Source organism: Misgurnus anguillicaudatus, chromosome 5, assembly GCF_027580225.2.
Source record: "Misgurnus anguillicaudatus chromosome 5, ASM2758022v2, whole genome shotgun sequence".
Taxonomy (NCBI): domain Eukaryota; kingdom Metazoa; phylum Chordata; class Actinopteri; order Cypriniformes; family Cobitidae; genus Misgurnus; species Misgurnus anguillicaudatus.
Window position 1 is genome coordinate 41580131 of NC_073341.2, and position 24602 is coordinate 41604732.

Consider the following 24602-nt stretch of genomic DNA (forward strand, 5'->3'; position numbering starts at 1 on the left):
AGTGAGCTCCATCAGTCTGCATTGTGTGTAACCATAAGAAGCATTAGAGCAAAGGTCTCCAACCTTTTAGTGAGCAAGGGCTACCACAATGGATAAAACAATCTGGAGGGCTACTTTTTGGTATAGTCTACTCAAAACGTTTTGTTTTGTGTGTTGATTTTATTTAATTTTACTTGTTGATATCATTGTTTAAAATGTTAACATACATAAAAGAAGACAAGCTAATATAAAATATGTAATAAATATTCAAATTGAGGCTATTAATAAAAATGTGCATGTTGGAGACCACTGAATTAGAGTATTGCACTTAACAAAGAATCAATGGCACATTTACAATTATTACATGGTTATGGATTTGTAACTTATGTAAGGGGTTAGGGTTACTGACGCGCTTACATAATGAATTGTCATAAAATTTTATTGTTTCAGAATCTGAACGCAATAACCTCCCTCCCACACAGGCACGCGCCCGTGCGTTTGCAACACCGCAAGTCTCGCGAGAATCACGGGGAGCGAAAAAGGAAGTTCGTCCTTTTTAAAGATGGCGACCCCCTATGTGACTGATGAATCTGGTAAAATATTTTACATTAAATTTATACTTGTATATTTATATCTTCATAGTTTCATATGTTATCTCTTCGTCCACGGACAGTATGCGTGTCCGATGATAAACAACGTGATTCCGGTTGAACACATGAACCGCCCGCCTGCTCTTAACTCACAATCTTGGGGATTTCAGTCTGAAAGCCTTGAAAAAAAAATCACCGAACTCTCCAGATCTCAACTTATCACTAAAGATTGAAAGTTTTTGTTAAATTGCTTCTGTAATGGATTTATCTGCATATTCTTACTGTTTTATAGTGAGGGGAATAACTTTAGATAGATACGCTTCGGCGATGCTTATAGATTTATAGTAATAACAATGATACAATAAATATACTTATAATATAGGATATAAAATGACGTTATTAACAATAAAACGGCATATTATCAAATGTTGGTTAACAACAACAACAACAACAACAACAACAATAATGGCATTTAGCAGAACAACAGTTCATTTCTACTAGTCTACTGAGCAGCAAAATCATTTTACAACCAATAAACTAAATATGTTTGTTCCTCGCAGGTGTTGTATACGGATCCTATTATATATTTTAAACGAATTAATTATTATAAGTCATAATTATTATTTGGTCATAGTTCTTTTTCAATTTCTTTTAGTCCCGGCTGCTTTTTCAAGTAAGTGAGTGTGTGTTTGTTTGAAGGTAAATATATTGCCGCCACACAGCGTCCGGACGGCACGTGGAGGAAACCGCGGCGGGTGAAGGATGGATATGTACCGCAGGAGGAGGTACCGGTGTAAGCACCCGAGCAACAATTCAACTTCTCAGCAGTGTTTACATGAGAATATTAAATAAACGCACTCCAGCAGAAAAAGCCTTCAGTGAAATTTTGCATAATAGATTTTTGAACTTTTTTTTAAAATAGGTGATTAATTTTTTTAAGTTAAAAGTAATCAATACTTGGCCTCTTCTTTTTATTAACAGCTATGAAAACAAGTATGTAAAATTCTTCAAGAGTAAACCAGACCTGCCACCCGGGATGAACCCGGAGGATGCGGCTGTGGCCCGTCAGCAGCAGGTTTCGAGCGCAACAGACAAGCAGAGCGATGCAGCCGGACTCTCAAAAACAGCCAAGCGCAACATGAAGCGCAAAGAGAAACGCAAACAGCAGAACCAGAACCATCAGGAGACCAGTGAGGAGGTCTTGACTAAAGACATGGATGGAATGGATATCTCTGCAGAGGAGAAGAGGGTCAGCCCCGACCCAAACCTGGACCCTGTCAGCACGGATACGTCCGCAGCTGCTGCAGAGAAGGCCAAGAAGATAAAGAACCTACGTAAGAAGCTGCGGCAGGTGGAGGAACTCCAACAAAAGTTGGATTCTGGAGAGCTGAAAAACCCCAGCAAGGAACAGCTGGAAAAACTGGGGCGGGGCCAGGCGTTACAGGAGGAGCTTGAGATCCTGGAACGGGATTTGTAAACTGAATGAGCGGGATTGTGGCTTTGAGTTATTTGGAGGCTCAGATGATCAAATGAAGTGTTTGTGTCCAACATGTCAAGTTGTATTTTTGTGTCAATTCAAGTGGGCAGCAGCCATTTTTGTGTTTTATACATAATGAAGATAGGGGAACGTCTTGCACTCCGGACTCTTAAAGCAGGTCATTGGTAGAACCTACATGAGTGCAAATGATACTTTTCACTCTTCATTTAAATCGGTGTTTCCCAATCCTAACCCTCGCGTATCCCCTCCCAGAATGGGTTAGTTGTCTCCTTATTTACAACACCTGGTTCAACTCACCACCTTGTTAGGGAGACATGTTACCAATTCTGTAAGGACGGTTTCAAATAAGGAGACATCTAAAACATTCTGGGAGAGGGTACCAGGTTTGGCAAACACTCATCTAAATTGATCATGATATCACTCTCTAAACTAGTTTGTGAGCTTACATTGACCGATGGAACTAAAATCCCATGGTTTGATAAACATTTTTTTACCATTGTTGTGAATAATGGCATGAATATTAATCTGTAGAATTGTGTTATAATAAATGTAGCATAAAAATGAAATCTTTTTTTCTTTGTTAATGATCTGTAAAGGTCATGACTAGGATGAAAAATCTCATTTCTTATTATGGGGGAATATGTTTGCTCTGGGATTTGTTTTCTATTTTCATATTACTCTTATGATCAAATATTTTTTCTAACCATATAAGAATACAAAATGTAAATGATTTCTAATAGGGAAAGTTCACCCAAAAATGAAAATTCTGTCATGTTTTATTCGCCCTAATGTTGTTCAAAACCTGTATGAGTTTCTTTATATTGTTGAACATAAAAGAAGATATTATGATAGATGATGGTAACCACACAGTTGACGGTATCTGTTTACTGCCATAGTGGGAAAAACAAATACTATAGTAGTCAATGGTGTGCTTAGTATCAAAATTAATTATTTTTTGTTGAGCAAAATAAAAAAACTCATATAGGTTTAGGGTTATAACAACACGAAGTTGAATAAATGATGATGTATAAAAGTGAGGGAGGTGAAGCCGCCTCGAGTGTTCAAGAGGCCATATTGGCATACCCAACCGATTGAGGGCATCACTTGCATTCAAAATTATGATCTGAATTAAAAAGGTTTACAGTGTCACAAAATATTAGTTTTAAAGATATGTCTGTGTAAATAAATGATTACTTCTGATGTTATTTGCAGTGCTTTATGTTTTACTCTGGCATGATAAGCGATTTATAGAAATCAATAAAGTGAATGTGTCTGCATGAAAATTAAATAACTATGTATGTGCTTAGGACGTTTTCACTCCTTGTGATAAAACAAAGTAAACTGTAGTGTTTTAGTGGTAAGAAATAATAACAGAGAAGCAAGTGACAGCACAAATGTATTGTATTGTATTGTATTGTATTGCAATTGTATTGAAATGTTGCAATGGCATATAGCAATTGCTTGCAATATACAATTAGGTCAAGAACAGACTTACTGAGCATTATCTTTATGATGCACAAGTCATGATTTTTTCATTGCCGATTCTGCTTGCCGAGTTTTTATCAGAGAATAGGACGACTCTGACTTGAACTGACAACAAAGTAGAGTACATTAACAATATTTTTTTGCTTGTTAACAGGCTTATCTGGCCTTAAACAACAAACTATTTGTAACCATTTGAAATGAGAGCTGACAACTGTATCTTATGCACAATGATCAAACAAAGATGCTACACACACGTGGCATCAGCTGATATTACCCACAACACATTGCGAAAGAGAGGAGTTTAGTAACGCTGCAGAACCATTTAAATGAATAAATCAGTGAATCACTTATTTAACAAAATAAGCTATATAGTAAACATTACATAAGAAATAATTAATAAAGAAAAGCTGAAAAGCAAGAAAAAGTTTTGATGTTTGTTATTGTTAACAATCACCAGTTTTCTAAGCTGTATTAGCGATATCAGTGACTGGATAGCAAATAATGTCCTTATGCTAAACTCCAATAAGACAGAAATCATTATTATTAACCTGAATAGCTCCAAACTAATTTACAAGTTTCCCATAGATGTTCCAAACATAGATAGCTGCACTGTGGTGTCGTCTTCCACAGTCAAGAACTTAGGTGTGATGTTTGACAGCAATCTATCTTTCAATATATCTCCAACGTCTGCCGCACAGCATTCTTCCATCTTTAGAAATATCTCAAAAATACATCATATGCAGTCTGCAACAGGTGCAGAAAAGCTTATCCACGCTTTTATGACCTCAAGAGACTACTGTAACATTACTTGTGGGTGTCATGCAAATCAGGTAAACAAGCTTCAGCTGGTTCAAACGCAGCGGCAAGAATTACTATCAGAATACAATCCATCAGTACACTGCGGTCGGAAAATTCTGGTCACTTAACTATTCCTAGAATATCAAAAGTATCTAAAGGTGATCGATCCTTTTTCTACTGGAATGATTTACCAAAAAATGTTCGAGAATCAAAGAAAGTCGATCAGTTTGAATCTAAATTAAAAACATATTTCTTTAACAAGAATTTGTCTGGCAAATATTCTTATGCCACAAAAGTTAGCCTGTTCAGAACTAAGCAGATATTCAACCATTATACTGTATGTATTCTTGGGTTACATGCGAACGGCCCCTACGCTAATAGGATTTTGTTGCTCCTTCCCTGTCTCGTCCTCAATCCCGAGGACACTGAGACTAACAGACCGAATTCCTGCTGTCGTGAAGGTCATCACACCACTGATCTACTGGCCTTCCTGCAACGTGATGCCCAGCCAATGTGTCTGACCAACAAGCACCTCCCGTTTAAACTACATGTATTCATATTACATTTAGTTCAATTTTATTTCTATAGCACTTTTCACAATTGTTTAATTATTTCAAAGCAGCTTTACATGAATAAAAGCAGGAGAAACATGGAAAAATTGATGGACAACATAAGCAGCAGAATACAGCAGAATATTTTTGAAATAAAGGGAATGTAACAATGTGCAGGTCTTTTTTCTCCTTTTTGATTCATCCTTTGATCTTGCACCTAGTTGAGACTTTTTTTTGGATGTCCGTATTTTGATCTTTCTTCAGGTGCTAAGTTAAGCCAATGTCAGCTGACTCTCCAGGGGTTGAAAAACCCTCTAGGAGAAGAAAACTCCTGGCTTTTTAATCCTGTGGGGGAAAAATCCTAGGAGGGAAAATTTGAATTGTGCTAAGCTATGTTAAAAGTGGTAATGCCAGACCCGGAGATCAGCTGAATGGATTCCAAAACTGTAAAAATCAAATGTTTAAATATAGGGGAGCTGAAAAATTTGCATATTTTCCTAATAAGTTGAATGTCCCTTTAAATATTTTATTGTAGATTGTAGCCACACTGTCAGGACTCTGCCTTGAAGTCTTGTTATATTTGCATTGTGTCATGGTGGCAGAGTTCTGGCAGTCCCTGGCCTTGTGTGGAGGTTCATGCCTTGTTTTTGTGTTTGGCATGTCCCTCCGGTGTCTTGTCTCTTGTCCCCGCCCCCTCGTTCTCCTGCTTATTGGTAATCATTAGTTTATTCCCATCACCTGTTCCCCGCTCGTTATCTTGTTTGGTTCATTCTATTTAATGTCAGTGTATCTTTAGTTCTGTGCAGGATCATTTTGTTGTGTGCTCGTGTTTCGTGTACATTCTAGTCAAGCTATCTAGTCATAGTCATAGTCATAGTCATAGTCATAGTCATAGTCATAGTCATAGTCATAGTCATAGTCATAGTCATAGTCATAGTCATAGTCATAGTGTTATCTGTCAGTTTTATGTTTCATGTTGTGTACCCCCTCGTGGGTTTTGTGTTTGTTAAAATAAAGTGTTTTCTGTTTTCCCCGACATCGTCTGCTATTGGGTTCATTCGTCCGCTATTCCTCACACACACACAACCGTTCTCCCCTTTAAGCGAGGTTCATGTTTATAATAAAAGTCTTGTGAGGTGGATTCATTTAAACGAATGTACTTGTCTGTTTTAAGCCAGGTTTCTGCAGAGCACATCTAAGTTTTGGTCTGTAATGATTTAATTGATAATAGGTTATTTATTGGTATGAATTAATAAAGGTTCACTAGTTCGCCTGCGCATTCAGGTCTTAATGATTAATGGTAAACGAACTTGGCTTGCTGTCCTCGAAGGGAGCTCTGAACCTTCAGAGAGAGCGAGGCTGGGGCTCGAGCCTCAAGTTCAACCCCCTGCAACGAAACTGCAAAGAGGAAGAAAGACAGATTGAAGGAGGAGGAGGGATGCCAGAAAAGAAAGCATCTGGACGCAGAGGCCTGAAGGCTGCCTTATATACACCCATGATGATGATGATTGACAGGCCTGAATGTTTAGGCTCCTCCTGAACCTACGTTTAGAACTTCGTAATGAATGAAGTTTTATTATTGTGTCATACGTAAGGTTACGCCCAGCCCTCATGGGCTTGCAAGACACCATCATTAATATACAGAAGTAAAATAATTAATATACAAAATAAACATACAGGATAAACAGATCCAGAGTACCTCGAATACAACACTCCCAAAAAAAGACAGGCAATAGAGACAAAATAATAATAGTAATAGTATATTTTCAAGTACCAGCATATATATATATATAATCATGCACCACTGTATTCTCCTTTATTGTAGTCCTACACAGATCAAAATGAAATCTAATTAAACAGGCTAGCTTGTCTTCTTTTCCAGGCCTTTGAAACAAAATTTGCAAACTTAAATACTCACCATGACTACACAAGCATAGTAATTTTTGATCATCATCATACCAAAATATTTCAGAAATTTGTCGTATAACTTCCAGAAACAAAGATTCTCTCCATAATGTGTACAATACAAAAGAAAATGAGATTCACTTTCCACTTGACTAAGATCACATAGCACACAAAATCTGTTTTCCTCCAGAATATTTTTGAATCAGGTTTTGAATTTGAATTTGGTAAGCGATCTAATTTTAAGAAGGCCAAATTTTACCATTAAAAATTATTTTAAAACATATGTATAATATATTTATAATGTATAATGTATAATATAATGTATAATGTATAATATATTTGTGTGGGTTGTGTACTTATTAGGTATATATAAAACGCTATTTTTTAATTTATATATATAATATAAAATATTATATATTATGTTCCAGTGCACGCAACTTATTTAAGGTGTTTCATCTGGACACATGTCCCAAATGTACTCAGTTTACCCGAATGAAAAGATTTGTTTTGCTGTTCTCTTTTGGCTTATCGCTGTTGTTGAAATTTTCCAAATATCTTCAGGAGCATGATCTTATTCTTTACATAATATACTAATAATTTTTGGTTTTAAAAAAATCTATAACGTAACTTGGTTTTGTGGTCCAGGGTCACATGTATTTATACATAATGTAAAAATGTTTATGCATAAATGTATATACATTGCATATTCTGTTTACCTCAGGTTTAGAAAAATTTTGACAAGTTTTGACAATTCCTTATGTTATTAATTCTTCAAGTCTAAACAGTGAGAAGAGACAAAAAAGGTGTTTGAAATCCTCGTAAATTATAAATCAGAGAAATCGGTTGAGAAATGTAAACGTTAGTGGTTTTATATATAAAAAAAAACAGCACCCCCGTTCAGTTGTATGTGTTTCGAGTGCAGTCCGGCCAGGGCTATGATGGCGGCGTCGCTGACGTACGCTCCAGCCGCCAGGGCGCGGTCTATGTAGTTATTATGTCTATGATCCGAACCCTCTATGACGCCATCGCCATCGCACCGGATGTTGATACACAGAAAGAAAACCAAACGTCGCTGAGAAGGATGTCATTATCTCAAGACTAAGAATTGGACATACAGCATTAAACTATAGTCTATTTAAAATAGGTAAACATGAATCGGGAGAATGTGACAAGTGTGGAGAATTAGAAACAGTAATACATATTATTAAGGAGTGTTCTGCATATGAAAGGGAGAGATTTCAATTAATACAAGAATTACGATGTATGGGAGTTGAAAATTTTTCTTTAAAAGTATTGTTAGGAAAAGAGGGTAGGCAATCAAGAATTCAAGAAGTGTTATTTAAATATTTGAAAAACATAGGAATAATAAACAGAATTTAGGTTTTAAATAATTTTTTTTTTTTTTTTTTTTTTTTGCATTTCTTTCTTCCAAATCTATGCTCACTCCACACTCCAGATCAGTAGGTGGCGGTAATGCACCTTTTTCGTTGGTTTGCCAAACCGCCATAAAACACCAGAAGAAGAAGAAGAAGAAACGTCGCTGAGCTCGAGCTGTGTGAAAAAGCTACAAGACGAAAAGAAACCGTTTATATTAAAGGGCTGGTAAGGACACGACGCCCAGAACATCACACCAGACAGCCAGATAATCGTGATATTTCATTTCCGAGTTCGTAACATTTTATGTTCCGTGTTGTTTGTGAACGCGCAGTAAGGAAATATGTCTTTGTTTGTTTAGCAACAGCTATTTATTGTTTCCCGACAGTGAGTAAATATAAATGAATGCAACGATTGATGAATTGTGTGCAGTTAGTGATAAAAGGTTAAGTTAGTTGGTGGATGTCCTAATCCGTACATGACATTACTCTCTCTGAGACTTTCTCAAACGCAAGGTTAGGGTCTTCCTCAACATTAAACCCTAAAATGAGACGGTTTAGTTGGCAACGTCATGACGGTAGCCGCCCCTGTCGTCATTGCGTGAAAACTTTAAATAGAGAAGTTGAAAATAATGTCAATTTAACTTTCCTTTAATGCAGTACAGTAAATGTGAATCATGTACCAACCGCTTGTGCTCTCCCAGATCTTAACATCACGGACAGTTTAGCATTATGTGAATAATTTACAATAAAACAGACAATAACACAAATGTCTTCGTCTCTATAAACATATTCTACCTTAAATATCATAATGAAATTGGGTGAGCTCTGTGCTGACTCGTTTGCAACTTTTTTTTTTTGGCTTATGTTTCACAGTAAAATTTGGGCAAAGTAAGTGCGGATTCGATGTTTTTGTAATGTAATGTAGGAATTGGTTATTGCACACTTCATGCACCCTTCAAGAGAGGCCAAATAAAGGACACGACATGAAACAAAGGTTGCCTTCGAAGCATCCTTCGGTCTAACCCTGCGTCCCAATCTGCATACTATCCATCTTAAATAGTGTTTGAAATTAGAGTTATTTTGTCCCAAATCATAGTATGTCAAAATGGGTATCCATAAAGTTCTGATGGTGTACTGTTTTTGTGTATATCCATGGATACTAACCAACCATAGACTGTAAAAAAATATGGACATAGTGTCCATGACATCACCTATAAGTTTGTTAAAAGCTTTTTTTGAAGCCAAAGGTAGGCGGTGGCCTGCAGTTGTCATCTTGGCTGCGCGTCACAGAAAATGGGTAATGTGGCGGGACATGGGTGAAGCGGAGGTGGCTGGTTGCTGAATCCACACCTGCCTAGCTCAGCTCTAGTGACAGCAGTGACAGTTCACTCGTCACTCAAGTGGCCACGCCCTAATTATGCAGAGTTTGGATGAGTTATAAAAAATTCACCCCCCTCACAGTTGTCATGAAGAGCAAAATTAGCTAAAAAGTCCAAAATCATTTTTTGTACCAGGCTGTAAACATATTATTTTCTGCTGTAAAGATGGGCATTTTAACATGGGGGTCTTTGGGATTTGACTCCCTTATGGAGCCTCTAGCAGCTCGTCAATGAATTGTAGTTTAAATCACTTCCGTATTGGCTTCATCAGAGAGATCGGAAGGTTGCCCCTTGGATACTATACGGCTCATGTTACCCAGAACTCTTTGCGAGAGTTTTAGTTGTGCTGCACAGAATTAACAAATTAAATTAAAGATGCCACACTGAATCAATAAATTAAACTACAGAGAAAACAATACAAGAACAATAATGAATGAAGAAATCATACCTGAATTCGCGAGATCTCATGTCATGATCTGGGCTTGTCCGGCTAAGCGTCAGCGACAGAACTAGATATCGCGCGATCATCACATGAATTAGCGAGACCTCATGGGTCCTCGTCACTTCAGCACGCAGCCGCTCTGTGACAAATTCGGAACTGGTGGGTATTGGCGGAATGCGGAGCCGTAACGCAGCGGAGCCGATCTGCAGCCGCTCCACAGTTGGTGGAAATCCAGTGTATCACACAGTAGTCCTTGTGTTATCCTAATACAAAGATCAGTTACTTATTGTTTGATTTTTATTGATCTTAAGCACAATGGTTAAATATGGAACATACTTGTGGTATCAGGAGGTGTTTTTGTTTTAAATTAGATTGATTTGTTCTGTAGTTTATATCAGGGGTCTCTAACTCTCCTGATGAGTTACCGTCCTGCAGATTTTCCAATCAAACACAGCTAAAGCTGCTAATCAAGGTGTTCAGGGTTTGTTTGATAATTACAGACAGGTGTGGTGGAACTGAAATCTGCAGAAAATAAAACAGAGTGGTCTGACTTCAGCTTTGTGAAATTTGATTAAATTAAATAAAACACCTGCACAAAACAAAAACACCAGAAGGTCTGAATAAAAGTGCAGATTCACTCTGTGACTGTAGATGGTGCTCTTACAGTGTTTTCCCCGTAATGTGTGTGTGTGTGTGTGTGATTATAAAGAGCTCTTTATCAGGCATTATACTGAGATAAGATAAAATGGGAACAGCATCAAGACTTTTCTAGAGACAGTTCTCTTCAGAGACGCATTCATATCATATCACACAGCTTTGTATCCATAATACAGATCGGTTAGAAAGTGTAGCTCTGTCTGGATTTGGTTTGGGTGACAGTGTGGACACAACATCTTCTGTGGCAGGCAGCCATGTTTTTTTCTATAGTGAGCTTTTGTCCACTGAGTGTGAAAGGTCCCGCTATTTCTGTGTTTTTTAAGCTTTGATTGTGGTAACAGTGCTCAATGTAACATGTGTTCATGTGTTCACATGTAAAAGAGCGGTATTTTTCACACATTTACTTATCTGTATAGCGCTGTTTTCACTGTCCTTAAAATGGGATGATGTCTTCCTTGTTCTATGAAGTCCCTCCTTTAGAAATGCATAGCGAGTTTTGATTGTGTAGTTTGTTTTGTGTGATGTGATTCGATAGCAGCTTAGCTTGCCGTTAGCTTAGCTGTAGACTGACGTATTCCTGTGGGCGGAGTTTAGTCAAAAAACTGTTCTACTGACCTCACAGAGACAGAGCGCAGTTATGCAAATTTGAAAACCACGCCCACCGGGGGGGAATTCAATCCAACCGTCTCCATTGACTTTGTATTGCGAGAAGCCGCCTCCTTGTCATTTCTGGCTTATAACAAAAAACTGAATAATGCCTAAAAGCTGCTGTGTGACAATATGTACAGCTAACAAGCCAAAGAACCCAGAAATAAGTTTTTATAAGCTGTCGAGCCGTAAAACCCAGTCTTTAAGGAGAATAAAGTGGATCGCCGACTGCGTTTCCCCCTGGTTGACGCAGTTCTACTGGTGGAAGTGCTGTGAGGGGTTGCCTGTGTCCATTTTTGTGTCTTTTAAACGCTCGTTTTTTGGGGTCAACAGTTTATAAAAACGTATTTACAGATTAAACAGAATAATACCTAAAAGCTGCTGTGTGACAAGGTGTACATCTAACACGCCAAAAAAATAAATAAATACGTTTTTATAAGCTGTCGACCCCAAAAAAACGAGCGTCTAGACACAGAAATGGAAACAGGCAACTTTTCATAGTACTCCTATTAGTAAAACTGCGTCCAATAGGGGGAAACGTAGTCTGCGATCCACTTGTTCTCCTTGGGGACTGGGTTTTGCGGCTCGACGGCTTGTGGGGACTCATTTCTGTGTTCTTTGGCTTGTTGGCTGTGCGTGTTGTCCCAAGGCGGCTTTTGGGCATTGTTCAGTTTTTTGTTATAAGCCAGAAATGACAAGGAGACGGCCTTTTGCAATACAAAGTCAATGGAGACTGTTGGATTGCTTTCCCCCCCCGGTGGGCATGGTTTTCAGGTTGTGACGCGCTGCGCTCTGTCTCTATTAAAGCAGGAAGTAGAGGGCTGTAGTCCAAACTGGCTGTTCGCTGTAGGCTTTGAAAGAGGAATTTTGTTAAAGAAAATATATCGCCTGGCAGTGAACTTTGAGTTTCATAATTTTGCTGGTTTTATTTATACAGCAACATTACACACTAACTAAAGTTTATAAAACGGGAAAAGGAAAAATGGGACCTTTAATGAATGGACACCTTCCGCAAGGAAAACACATTTATTTTCTTACTTATTTTTATTTAACTTTTATGTAAGCAATAAGGTACGAGAGGCTGTGCTGTGTCGTGAGTGAGTAGCGGCTGAGGGGCGTTGTTAGGCACGACGCGAAGCGGAGTGCCTGCAACCCCTTCGGCCGTTGCTTGTTCACGATGCAGCACTTGCCTCGAGTACCTTATTGCTTTTATAAAACGGTTACCACACAATATTAAAGTAAAAAAAATATTAGTGCAACTTTCATGAAGTTAAATCAATAAAAGCATTCCTTCCGCTAGAAAAAATAGTCCCTGACTGCGAACAACAACATGAAAGCTCAAATAAAAACAACAAACTGTTCTCAGACTTTGTCTCATTATATGTTTATGTGTTGCTAAGGGTGTTGCTAAGGGCGCAGTGATATTAAATAGAACTGTTGGGTGAAGCGGTCATAGCAGTGTTTTATCGTGAATAAAGCACACCTATTGACCAATCAGAATCAAGGATTTGAACTAACCGTTTTATAAATAATATTAAATTGTACCTGTCTAAATAATTTGCAGCAACCTTCTTGTTACTGTGTGTTATTATTTTGAGCGGTTGTTGTCTTGGGAGTAATGTCGCACCTGGCCAATTAGAATCAAGCATTCCAACGAGTCATGTAATACATTTTTATGAGTTTATCAGTTTTGTCGTGGGTGAGATCACCAGTGTGTTGATGAGTATCAGTAGATATTAATGAAACATCAAGACTGAAGCTCTGAATCACTTCAGAGAAGGGGTTTGTTTCTTAAAGCCACAACATTTTGTGAAAAACAAGATTTTTGTATTAAAATACCCAAAAAACCCTTGCAGATTGTGATATATTTAATACAGTTGTGTACTTACATTATCCCAAAAGTTTCTGAGGATTTGTAAATTCAGAGAAATTTCTGTTTTAAATCGTTTGACACTGTCCCTATGTCTGTGGTCTCCCATGGATTTTTAAACTAATCTCCTACTGCTCCATTTAAATAGCAGGGTTCCTGTAGCCCTACTGTTGGATCATTGTGTTAGCAGCAAAAAATGTCATTGGTTCATTAATTAAAGAGCACCTATTAACCGATTCATGTTTTTACATTTCCTTTGGTGTGTAAGTGTGTATTAGTTCATGTTAACGATATGCAAAATGTACAAACCCCAAAGTAAACGATATCGCAAGTTATCATTTCCAACGTAAATCTCTTTTCTTGTAATACAACAAACACACGGATTGTAGGCAACAGTTTACTTTTTGGGATTGGTGATGTAGAGAAGACCGACTTTATCATAAATCCTCCCGCTTTTACTCACAGCCTGTAAGTTAACTCCTCTTAGCAAGCGAATCTTTCAAACATGGTTTTTAAACATAAACCACACAAACACATTGTATTATACCAAATACACAAAATAACGTTGTTTTTAGCAATGAAAAAGGTGCTCTTTAAAGTAAACCAAAATGTTTAATGAAGTTGTAAAATAATTCATTGTGAAATCCTTTCTTAACTCACCATCATTAAACTCTTACAATTTTACTATTGAGGACAATCAGACAACAAAATGAGTTCTGATGTCAAATTGTCTTTTAAAGGTTACTGTAGTGCATTTGCCTGTTATTGGAGCCATGGGCCGCATCTTTCTCGATCACATTGGCGGGACGCGGCTCTTTTCCTGTGCTAACTGTGACACCATCCTGACCAACCGCTCTGAGCTCATATCTACACGCTTCACGGGTGCCACTGGCAGGGCCTTTCTATTCAACAAGGCATGTTAACAACAACAACACTGTCTGCTACACGCATGCACAACTTTCCTTTGCTTTATAAATGAGGACTTGAGATAGAATTTTATTGTTTTTATATCAATTGAATTATTATTGCTACAGGCTAACTATACAACAACTTGTTAAAATCTTTTGCAGTTTACATTTTTTCTCAGATTTTTCCATAGAGAGCTTTCCATTTGTTTATTTTTTATGTATGTAAAAACATCATTCATACATAAAATGCTTTTATGTCGGGCACTCACGTCATCGGTGTTGTGTTACTGATAGTGTAAACTGATATTACACACCGCTCTTGTACGTGTTTTCAGGTGGTGAATCTGCAGTACAGTGAAGTGCAGGATCGTGTGATGCTGACCGGCAGACACATGGTTCGTGATGTGAGCTGTAAAAACTGCAACAGTAAGTTGGGCTGGATCTATGAGTTCGCCACTGAGGACAGTCAACGTTACAAAGAAGGTCGTGTGATCCTCGAGAGGGCGCTGGTCAGGGAGAGCGAAGGCTTTGAGGAGCACGTGCCCTCCGACACGTCCTGATGGGAGTTCATCTCTCATATCTGAGCTCAACTTCTCTCTTTCATACATGTATTCAGGCTTTGTGAGGATCTTTCGTCTGTGTTTTTTTCCTCCAGCACACAACCCAAGCTCTGTAGATGTTCTCTGACAGCGAGACACTGAGTTAATAATTACAGCAACAAAAACCATGCAAATCAGTGTCTAAGGTAAAGATTTGTGAGATGACAAAATCTCTTCCTTGTTTAATTGATAACAACAACACCACATAAAAGTCAAGACGCTGGCTTAGAAGGCCATTAGAAACATCTGCTCATCAAATGCATTGTTAAGTTGTATCTTAACGCTAGCACTCTATCATAGTGTGTATAAAGTTGAACTTTGGACAATTTAGGAGATTGAACATGAAATATATGCGCTGAAAGATGTCTCTACTGATGAACTGTGGGTTTCTCAAAAATTGTCCCCTTAATATTTCAAGCAGGTTTAGAGATCACCTGACCAGTAAAGAAGATTTATTTTTGTGTAAATAACTGGTTTATTTGGGTTGACCTTCCAGTCAAGGTTTGGGTGAGATGGCCCCTCAAGGCTTCTCCAGTTTCTCAGAGTTGTGTGTCTTTTGTTGAAAACAATGCGTTCGGCATTTCAGTCTGAAAGGATTTAAAAAGCCTTAAATCCTTTCTGGTTGAACAGGGTTTCTGTCATTACGATCTAATGAACATGACCACATTATCACCATTTAAACAATTTAGAAATGATCTGCCTTTATTGATTATGTGCTTAGTTAAATTGCATGTTCAATATTTTAAGTGTGCGCACACAGCAGGCTTAGATGAATTTGCTTTATCACAGACACATAATATTGTTTAAATGTTTTTGTTGAAAAGCAAATCATTTGGTCACGTTGTTACATCTGAATGTTCCAAATGTGATGTGGCCAGTTTGTAGGAGGTTTGCTATTAGCTGCACTCTGCGTGCATGTGTTAAGAGTATTACACCAAACTATGATTCATTTGATCATTTGTGACTTCAAGACCTTAATGTGATTTTGTTTTTTTTATTTGGTCGAAGCTTCAAACTTCTGCTGATTTAAAGGTTGCAGTTTGTTTTACCTTTACCTTAAGTGTGAACATTAAGGTCATTTTATGCTTTCACATTCTCATTAAAGAACCTTGTCTTGAATATAAAGACGGTGGCTTTTGATGCTTTTCGATGCTCTTTGATAATTAAGCTCAGTTACATTTATCTTTTTGTTAGTTTAACAGTACATCTGCACAGAAGCTCAGTTTTATGTTGATTCAGACTCGGGTTAATTCTTTAGTTTACTCTGAATCATTTGGTGTCAGTGAAGCTCAGTGATGTTTTGTTGCTATAGTAACAGCACGCAGAGCTCGAATTTGCTTTACTTAAAACCCGCAGGTATTAAAAGAGCATCAGATTATACACCGGATAACCTTCCACACAAACTACGGGTTACACAACAGTTTCAGTTTCCTGTCATTCAAACCTTAAGGAAAAAAAAAACAAATTTCTGCTGAGACAGCAAGGTATAGGTTATATTGACAGTGTTTAAACACTAAACCAATTCATAGTAAGACACTTAAACATATCTTGATGTGCTAGTCCAGACTCAAACGCGTGTGAAATCTTTATTCATCTTAATGATACAATAAAATAAACCTCCTGTGTGATCGAGGGAGAGAGACCTTGAAGATTGAAATGTATATATACGATTAGTTTATGACAAGTTTAGAACAGAGCCATATTCAGTTTAATATATGCCAGAAGATAGCATACAAAGGTTATTTAATAGATGACTCGTTTTACAATGTGCAGTTATGCTGAGCACGCTTGACTCGTAGATAAATAACCCCGATGACCTGCACGAAACTACTAGCTAACCCGTCAAAGAGACAGTGAGCGAAAAGCACCCGGATAGCTCCGGTCTTAAACTCTGTGTTTCTTAGTAAAACAAACTCGTGTTCATCCGATGATCTGATGCGGGTCTGATATGCTGAATGCACGGAAAGTGCTCAGTCATGATCGGTAACGCGAGAGCAGGTGATGAAGTTTGTACGTGACAAAGTGTGCAGATAAACACACCTGCTGCGGTATCACCTGACACCCATTCTTTTCCATCATCAGCATCATCATCATAATCAACATCCTCGCTGTTTGTACGGAATAACGCGCGACCATGGGACGCTACAGCGGAAAAACATGTCGCCTGATTTTTATGCTCGTCATCACCGTGATCTTCTTCGTGGCAGAGATCGTGGCGGGATACGTGGGCAACTCCATCGCGCTGGTATCGGACTCATTTAACATGCTGTCGGACATTCTGTCACTGTGCGTCGGCCTGACGGCGGCGCGGGTGGCGCGTCGCGCCGGCTCTGGTCGCAGCACGTACGGGCTCGGGCGGGCGGAGGTGGTCGGCGCGTTGGCAAACGCGGTGTTCTTGGCCGCGCTCTGCTTTTCCATCTCAATGGAGGCGCTGAAGAGGCTCGCGCGCCCCGAGGCCATCGATGACCCGTTGCTGGTGCTGATCGTGGGCTCGTTGGGTCTAGCCGTGAATCTGGTGGGTCTGGTGATCTTCCAGGACTGCCGCTGGCTGTGCGCAAAGCGAGAGAAAGACGCGCCGGACAAGAAAAGCCCGGATGCAGAGGAAGCAGGTGACTATTGTAACGAAAGATAACTATTCAAACAGGGTGTCTAAGTTTATAAAGGTTCTTGTGTCATCTTTCAACCTTGACTTAACCAGGAAAGAGTTCAATGTTTTGAGTTCACTCCCAGTCACAAACATATAGCTACTGCATTTGCATTTATCTCTATACATTTGGCAGATGCTTTAATCTAAAGGGACTTGTGTATTAATTGTTATCATTGATGTAATGTGTATCATGGGGATCGAACAGCTAAACGTATAAAAACAATCAATTAGTTGACATTTGTTGAATAATCCTCACACAGAGCATCTTGCCATACTAATGTTGTGAGGTTGCAGGTTAACGTATGTGTCACGGGCTTCAGTACTGCACTCCACGCTTGTACATTATCCGTCCACAGGCAGCCTGGCTGACCAAACCGCTTCTAATGATGAGGAGAAGTCTCAGAATGACGGACCTCCTCTTAACATAAGAGGTGACATTCAGCATACTTCTTCTGATGGTTTGACAGCTAAGTTTTGAAGAAAATTGAGTGTTTCAATTATGTGGTTTATCTTGTTTCTTAAGGTGTCTTGCTTCACGTGTTAAATGATGCCCTGGGGTCAGTCGTGGTGGTTGTGGCTTCAGCTTTGTTCTACGTGAGGCCCCTGGGGCCCGATACCCCGTGTAACTGGCAGTGTTACGTAGATCCAAGTTTAACGCTCATTATGGTGGCCATCATTATGTCATCAGCTGTTCCACTGGTTAAAGAAACCACAGGAATACTGCTTCAGATGTGCCCGGCCGACCTGCCTCTGACCGCTGTCTGTAAGTTTACACTCTCTCATTGAATGTGGCTTGTTCAGCTTGCATCCAACCAATACAAGAATGTGTTGTAGCAAAACTGGTTATTGTCAAATGTCATGTACTTCTGCCCAAATCTAACTGCTTCTCTGGCTATTGTGTATCTCTACCATATTTACTGTCCTCTCCTATTTGCCTCTCTTTCTCAGTGCAGAAGGTTTGCAAAATCACCAGAGTTGTGAGTATACACGATGTCCATGTGTGGGAGTTGACCAAAGGACGTAATGTGGCTACCCTGCATGTCAAAGTCTCTACTGACCATCACGATCCGTCCTGGGGAACAAACGGTATATTGAAACTTCACACAGAGATTCTCGAAATCTTCCATCGTGCTGGAGTTCACAGTGTGACCGTTCAGTTTGAGCCCATTGAAGGAGAGCAGGACGGAGGGCATTGCAGCGCCCCCTGTCTGTCCCCAGCCTGCATGAAACTTTCCTGCTGTCCTACCGGAGCCTCCTCTGTGTCTGTTTTTCACGGAAGGCCATCCTCACCCTCTGGGGATGAAGCTGTTGACATGCTAGACGGTAGCAACGCCCTGTTGAGAGAGAAAGAGAGCAAACATATACCAGTCACATGCTCTGAGAGCACAAAATTTTAGCCTTAAAGTTTTGTTTCTTTAGGACCGTTTCACTGGATTCTTACTCCATTACTGAATCCTGATTGGTTCTCCGAAACAGACCTATAATGTTTCATAGAACAAAAGAGATTAAATTCTGTATTTATTAACTTAGACACTTTGTCTGATGTACTTCGGACTTAAAATCTCAATGATGACTCTCACTACTCTTTAACCTCCTGAGATTGACTCTCAATAATGACTCTAGGTCATTTTTGTTAGCTAGTACTGTACAACAAAGGCTAATGGTTTGAATGCCATACTGTAAATATTGAATTATGATTTGCTTATCTTTTATTAGAGTTATTAAAACCTATATTTCTTAAGTGTGACAACCATATTGCCTTTTGAAATTTTAAAATCTTTTTTCATAGAAAGTATATTTTTTCCCTTTTATTTTAAGATGGAATGTGACCTGGGCATGTTTATGTAAGATTCAGCTTATAATGTTTTTATGTTTATAATATTTTTTTCTATCCTTTCTATCAAACTTAATCATTTAGTGGTGATTCAACTTAATCATTTAGTGGTGATTCAAGGAAAACTGTATGGATAACTTAAAGGTATTGCGGAGGATTTTCTTTTTCCGGGTGGAAGGCGGTTCTTTTCTAAAATTTGAGAAAATCCTCCGCTACACCTTTAATGAATTCAACATATATTGTGAAAACTATTGAAACAAGCTGGTTAAATTTCATTTCTCAATCCAAAGGCTGCAGCCCCTTGAGGTTGCATATGTAGGCTGCATATGTCATCAAGATTGGTTTATTTAAGTTAACTGAGCATTACTTTCACGAGTCATAAGCATATTACAACAATTTTGATTAACTAAGAATAACTTTGTATGCAGCTTAAAAAATGCGACCTCCAGAGGCGGCAGCCTTCGGAGTGAGAAAGGGCTAAGATATGATAGAATTTGATAAAGCCCAAAAATGTAAATATAGAATTGTCACAAATAGAAGAGGGCATGGGTTTGACATGTTTGAACTTATAAAGAAATGTACTGTGGTAAATCATTAAATGATGGGTCATAGTCATTTTGGCAGTTATCTGTCAGGGAAGGTTAGGATCCACTGTGACACACCATTGTGTCCCTGAGCAAGACACTAGACCTAGTTGCTCCAGAGGCATGTGACCTCTAACATATAGCCATTTGGATAAAAGCGTCAGCTAAATAAATTAATTAATAAAAGAGAATTATTGGATGTTAACATTATCTTCTAAGATGCCACTAATGTGAAACATAATCTCAGTGTATATGTCTTCAACAAATCACATAATGGGCCCTATTTTAACGATCTGAAACGCAAGTCCGAAGCGCAAAGCGCAAGTGACTTTGTGGGCAGATCTTGGGCGCTGTTGCTATTTTCCCGGCGGGAGAAATAACTGTGGGTTCACACCAACCGTGGAAGAGGCGGCAAAAACGCGCTATTCGCGCGTAGTTGGCCGCTTGAATATTTGAGTTCACTCGCTTCATTCTCGCGTGAAAGCCGCGGGTGAAATTCTAGTCATTCGAGAAATTCACGCGGAAATTCGCGTCAAGGGAGGGGCTTCTGCGACTCCCCGGAGACTACAGCCTTTTCTCAATATGCATTCTTGTCTGTACTTGTGTTCTTGTGGACTTGTGAAACGTCATCAGTCGCGGCCCAAGTACTGTTCCAATTCAAAGTTCGCATCAAGCCCAAGTTCACATAAAAACCCCGGATGTGTTCTTGATCCGCCCATTTTATCGAGGATGCATCAGAGGAGACTTGTGTGGACTTGTGACAGCGAAGTTTCCCAGAATGCATTTCGCGTCAGGAGTTCGTTTTTCCGAGTCTGAACTTGCAAGTTCGAACTACGAAGGACACAAGTCCGAGTTTGGCGTACTTGGTATTGAGAAACGGCTTACACCACTCCGCTCGCTTCCTGTAATCACGTCACTACTACAGCAAGCTCCTGATTGGTTAACGCGGCGCGGAATTCCGCCAAAGTTCAGATTTTTGAACTCGCGCGTTTCCCGCGGCAACGCTCAATTCGTGCGTGTACCGCGCCGCAGGATGCCTAATCGCGTGTTTGCATTGACTTAATATGTAAATCATCCGCGCTTGCCGCCTCTTCCGCGGTTGGTGTGAATGCACAGTAAGTCTTGCGCCGGGCGCAAATCAATAAGGGTGGTCTGAAGTAGGTTCATTATTCATAGGTGTGGTTTGGGCGTAACGTCAAATAAACCAATCAGAACGCTATCCAACATTCCCTTTAAACGCAAGGGCGCAAGTTCCATGGCGGGTTGCTATTATTATGACGGATTTGACAGGCGCACGCCAGGAGTGGTTCACAGCCGAGGAGACCGACGTTCTTGTAAGAGCCGTCAAAGACAGAGAAGTTGTTTTGTATGGGGATGGGAGAAACCCACCCAAATCAGCGTCGGTTAAACAGGCGTGAGAGGAAATAGCCGCAATTGTCTCATCAGCTGCGCCAAGCACTACAATGATGTCAGGAGACGGGGGAATCCCAAGCTTGCCAGCATAAATCGGGCACGCCGGGCACACAGGAGGACATCGCTGCGTCCACCCTCACCGCTGAAAGGGTTTGGGGGCTTTGAAATCGGACACAAGAAACGCAAGCAAGGTCCAACCCCAAAGTACACTTACAAATCAAGTTCACATACATGAAGGTTTCTTATGAAAATATTTTAATTATTATTTAGATTAAATAAACGTAATACAGCCACACAACAAACTTATGAAAATATTTTAATCGTTATTTGCATGATTATTGTTTAACGCTGCCACACAAAATAAATAAAAACTATCACCACAATGCTTACCACAATGATTTCCCTTATCTCATGTGTTAATATTTTTATTGTAACAATTTATGATTTAATGAATTCCCTTATCTTATATTTTTTATTGAAACAATTTATGATTTGCAAAAATAACTGTTGCATCTGTGTAGATAAGCAATGCGCGTTGTGCACGCTATACATTATGGTCAAGCATGCGCCCTTAAAATAGCATAATGAACCACGCGCAACGCGCCACTGACTTTAGACTAGTTTTTTTTTTTGGTTAGTAGCGCAATTGTTTTTTGAAACTGCAAAATAGCATAAGAGATGGTTTGCGCCGGAGCACGCCTCCTTTTTTTGCGCTGAACCGCCCAGGGAGCGCAAGTTCATTCCCTAGTTTGCCGACGTGCGTCTGTGGAGGGAAAAACCCGCTGTGCGCCAGTGCAAAATACGAAATGATACATGCGTCACTGACAAAGTCAATTGCGCTGGGTGCAAGATAGGGCCCAATGTCTGTGTGAGCTTGATATGTGCTGCTTTTTAGAAAATATAAAAATTTTGTTGTGGTCAAAAAGATAAAAGTCTGACACAACTAAATTATTCAAATTGCTTTACTGTGTATGTGAGAAAACCAGAGAAACTTTGGTAAGGAACCTCTTATACTTCCCTTTCATAACACATGTAAAGTCGGACATAAACTGCTGCCGTATTACATACATAAATACATAAAATAACACAGCAGTGCCCATGGTGGCAAACCTCAGTAACTATATTTAAGTTGATAGGTGTCCTTAAGGTGTTTGACATTCTTTCATCCTTAAAAAGTAAATCATACATTTATTAAATGTCTTCAGAGATGACAGGGTGGGGTTTTGCATCTTTGAGTAAGAGGTCATCCTTTTGCTTCACCTAAACTGTCTTCTAAATTAGCTTACAACCATAATTAATAACACCTGTTGTTTCACCTTAAAATAATTTAATAATCTTTTTCATTCGTTTTAATGGATGGGCTTTTTGGCGATTTAAAAATGGGGCACTATGCAAAGCCATTATAAAGCTGAAAATTGCCAGGATATTATTTAATATGAATTCGACTGTGTTTGTCTGAATTTCATTGTTGAGTGAACTCTGGATGTCCTTGAATTTTCTAAAAATCAATAACAATCAATAACAACAAAACTGAAATATTGGTGATTGGCACAACTACCTTGGTCAAAAGAATGGACCTGTCCATTGATATTGATGGGGTTCATGTTAAGCCTTCTTCAACCATCCGTAATCTTGGTGTCTTATTTGACTCCACTCTATCTTTTGCCTCTCATATTTCTTCTGTTGTTAAAAACTCATTTTTTCATCTCCGCAACATTGCCCGTCTTCGACCTTCTCTCACTTTAGGTGACGCTGAAATTTTAACCCATGCATTGATCACATCACGTCTGGACTATTGCAATGCACTGTTTCTTGGTCTGCCTAAAAAACTCATAGCAAGGTTACAGTATGTTCAAAACTCTGCAGCAAGAGTTCTCACCTCCACCAGGCGTTCTGCTCACATTACACCACTACTGCATGATCTTCACTGGCTACCTGTGGCGTCACGCATTCACTTTAAGATATTGCTTCTCACATTTAAGGCATTACATGGTCTTGCACCTCCATACCTGTCTGACCTTCTTTGCCCCTATTCTCCTGCCCGGCCCCTCAGATCATCTGAGCTTGGTCTTTTGTCCATTCCCCGGTTTCGTATGATGTTGGACTTTAAGGTGTCCATCTGCATGTTCATAATTGGAGGAAAGACACGGTATTAAAATTAAGTTATTTATTGATCAGATATGAAAAAGTTTTACAGCGCTGGGTCATTTCAAGCAATGAACGACCAGCCCAAAGAGTAACATGCATATTTATAAAATATGTGACGTCGATCTTTCTTCTTAGAGTCTCCACCCACAAAGGCCGTTCCCCTCGTACATCTGACTCCATCACCACCCAATTTTAGCCTGCAGAAGATAGACACACACAGCAAAGAAAAAACAAACTTTTCTCCGCTCATCCCTGAGGGCCATGCAGCCCGTAACTTCCTCCCCAGTACTCCTCCACTTCACATATGATTGACTTCACATAGAATATAATAATGCTTTCTTAAAACCAAATCATTAATAAAACATTCATTTATTCATAAAAAACATAAGCTGTAAGATGAAAGTGATTATTATGTAAAACACATTTCAATATCATGACATCATTTCATTATTCGTACAATTGGTTATATGAATAAGGCACACATTAACTTCTTTGGATAGATAAACACATATTAAATCTTTTACTGCAATACTACTTCTAAGCAAACACTTTAATCATTATTAAAAAACATCTGTCAGGGAAGAAAACACACACACACACAAAGAACAAGCGCAGGAGATTCTGTTCTTCAAGGTTGAGCTGCCATCCCCCCATTAGATTATTTTGTATGCAACCTTCATTTCATTGGTTAATACACATTTATCAAGGACAACATCATATCTTTATTACATCAATTATTCAATGATTAATACTGATTAAGTAAGGAATATATTGCATATTTTATCCTGTGAATATTAAAGCATTAGTTAATACATGGTTGTCTGTCTGCTTTTCTTCTTTAAGATTCGCTCTTTATCTTGAATGTTGCCACCTGCAAATTCCTCACTAATCCAACCACGACCTTGTAACTTTTGCAAACACAGAGGCTGCTTCCTCTCAGTAACTTTCCACTCAGACAAACACAAACAATATTTTACTTCAGCATACTATAATGATTATTGGAAACACTTCTAAATACAATATTAATAAAACATATGACATTAAAATCCCACAATGACCACTGTAGGTGGTAGGTCCTTTAGTGTAAATGCACCCAAACTATGGAATTCCCTACCCCTTTCAATTCGTACAATAACAACCTTGTCTACCTTTAAGGCCCAACTTAAAACGTATCTCTTCAGTAGTTATTATGGATAATGTTGTTGAATCTGATTTAATGTACTTGTATTGTGTTATGGTCTTATGTGTTGTATTGTATTGGTGGAGGTATTAATGTACTGTATTATATTAT

At 38.9% G+C, this 24602-nt stretch overlaps 3 protein-coding genes across 6 annotated transcripts in view; all 3 read left to right on the plus strand.

Annotated features, from left to right (window-relative positions):
* Positions 1–2633, plus strand: part of pym1 (PYM homolog 1, exon junction complex associated factor) — a 33228-nt gene extending 30595 nt beyond the window's left edge. The window contains exons 1-4 of one of the 3 annotated variants that reach the window (XM_055169117.2): positions 22–120; positions 430–572; positions 1269–1362; positions 1551–2633. In XM_055169117.2, coding sequence (XP_055025092.1) covers positions 542–572; positions 1269–1362; positions 1551–2046 — 621 coding nt within the window. In that variant the 5' untranslated portion in view covers positions 22–120; positions 430–541 and the 3' untranslated portion in view covers positions 2047–2633. Of the gene's footprint in view, positions 1–21; positions 121–429; positions 573–1268; positions 1363–1550 lie in introns of those variants that run through there. The other 2 variants (XM_055169118.2, XM_055169119.2) reach the window with 2 other exon arrangements.
* A 5629-nt stretch (positions 2634–8262) lies between these two features.
* On the plus strand, positions 8263–15810 carry LOC129414993 (protein yippee-like 5). 2 transcript variants are annotated; one of them, XM_055169126.2, is made up of 3 exons: positions 8263–8408; positions 13919–14092; positions 14422–15810. In XM_055169126.2, exons 2-3 carry the CDS (start codon positions 13952–13954, stop codon positions 14644–14646), a joined length of 366 nt encoding a protein of 121 aa, XP_055025101.1. In that variant the 5' UTR covers positions 8263–8408; positions 13919–13951; the 3' UTR covers positions 14647–15810. The 2 variants fall into 2 exon arrangements, with proteins under 2 accessions (XP_055025101.1, XP_055025103.1); XM_055169128.2 differs by lacking the exon at positions 8263–8408 and adding an exon at positions 8448–8472.
* A 1009-nt stretch (positions 15811–16819) lies between these two features.
* Positions 16820–19063, plus strand: slc30a10 (solute carrier family 30 member 10). The gene is made up of 4 exons (XM_055169110.2): positions 16820–17294; positions 17689–17763; positions 17856–18095; positions 18281–19063. The coding sequence occupies exons 1-4, from the start codon at positions 16820–16822 to the stop codon at positions 18727–18729; spliced, it is 1239 nt and encodes a 412-aa protein (XP_055025085.1). The 3' UTR covers positions 18730–19063.
* Positions 19064–24602: the final 5539 nt, after the last annotated feature.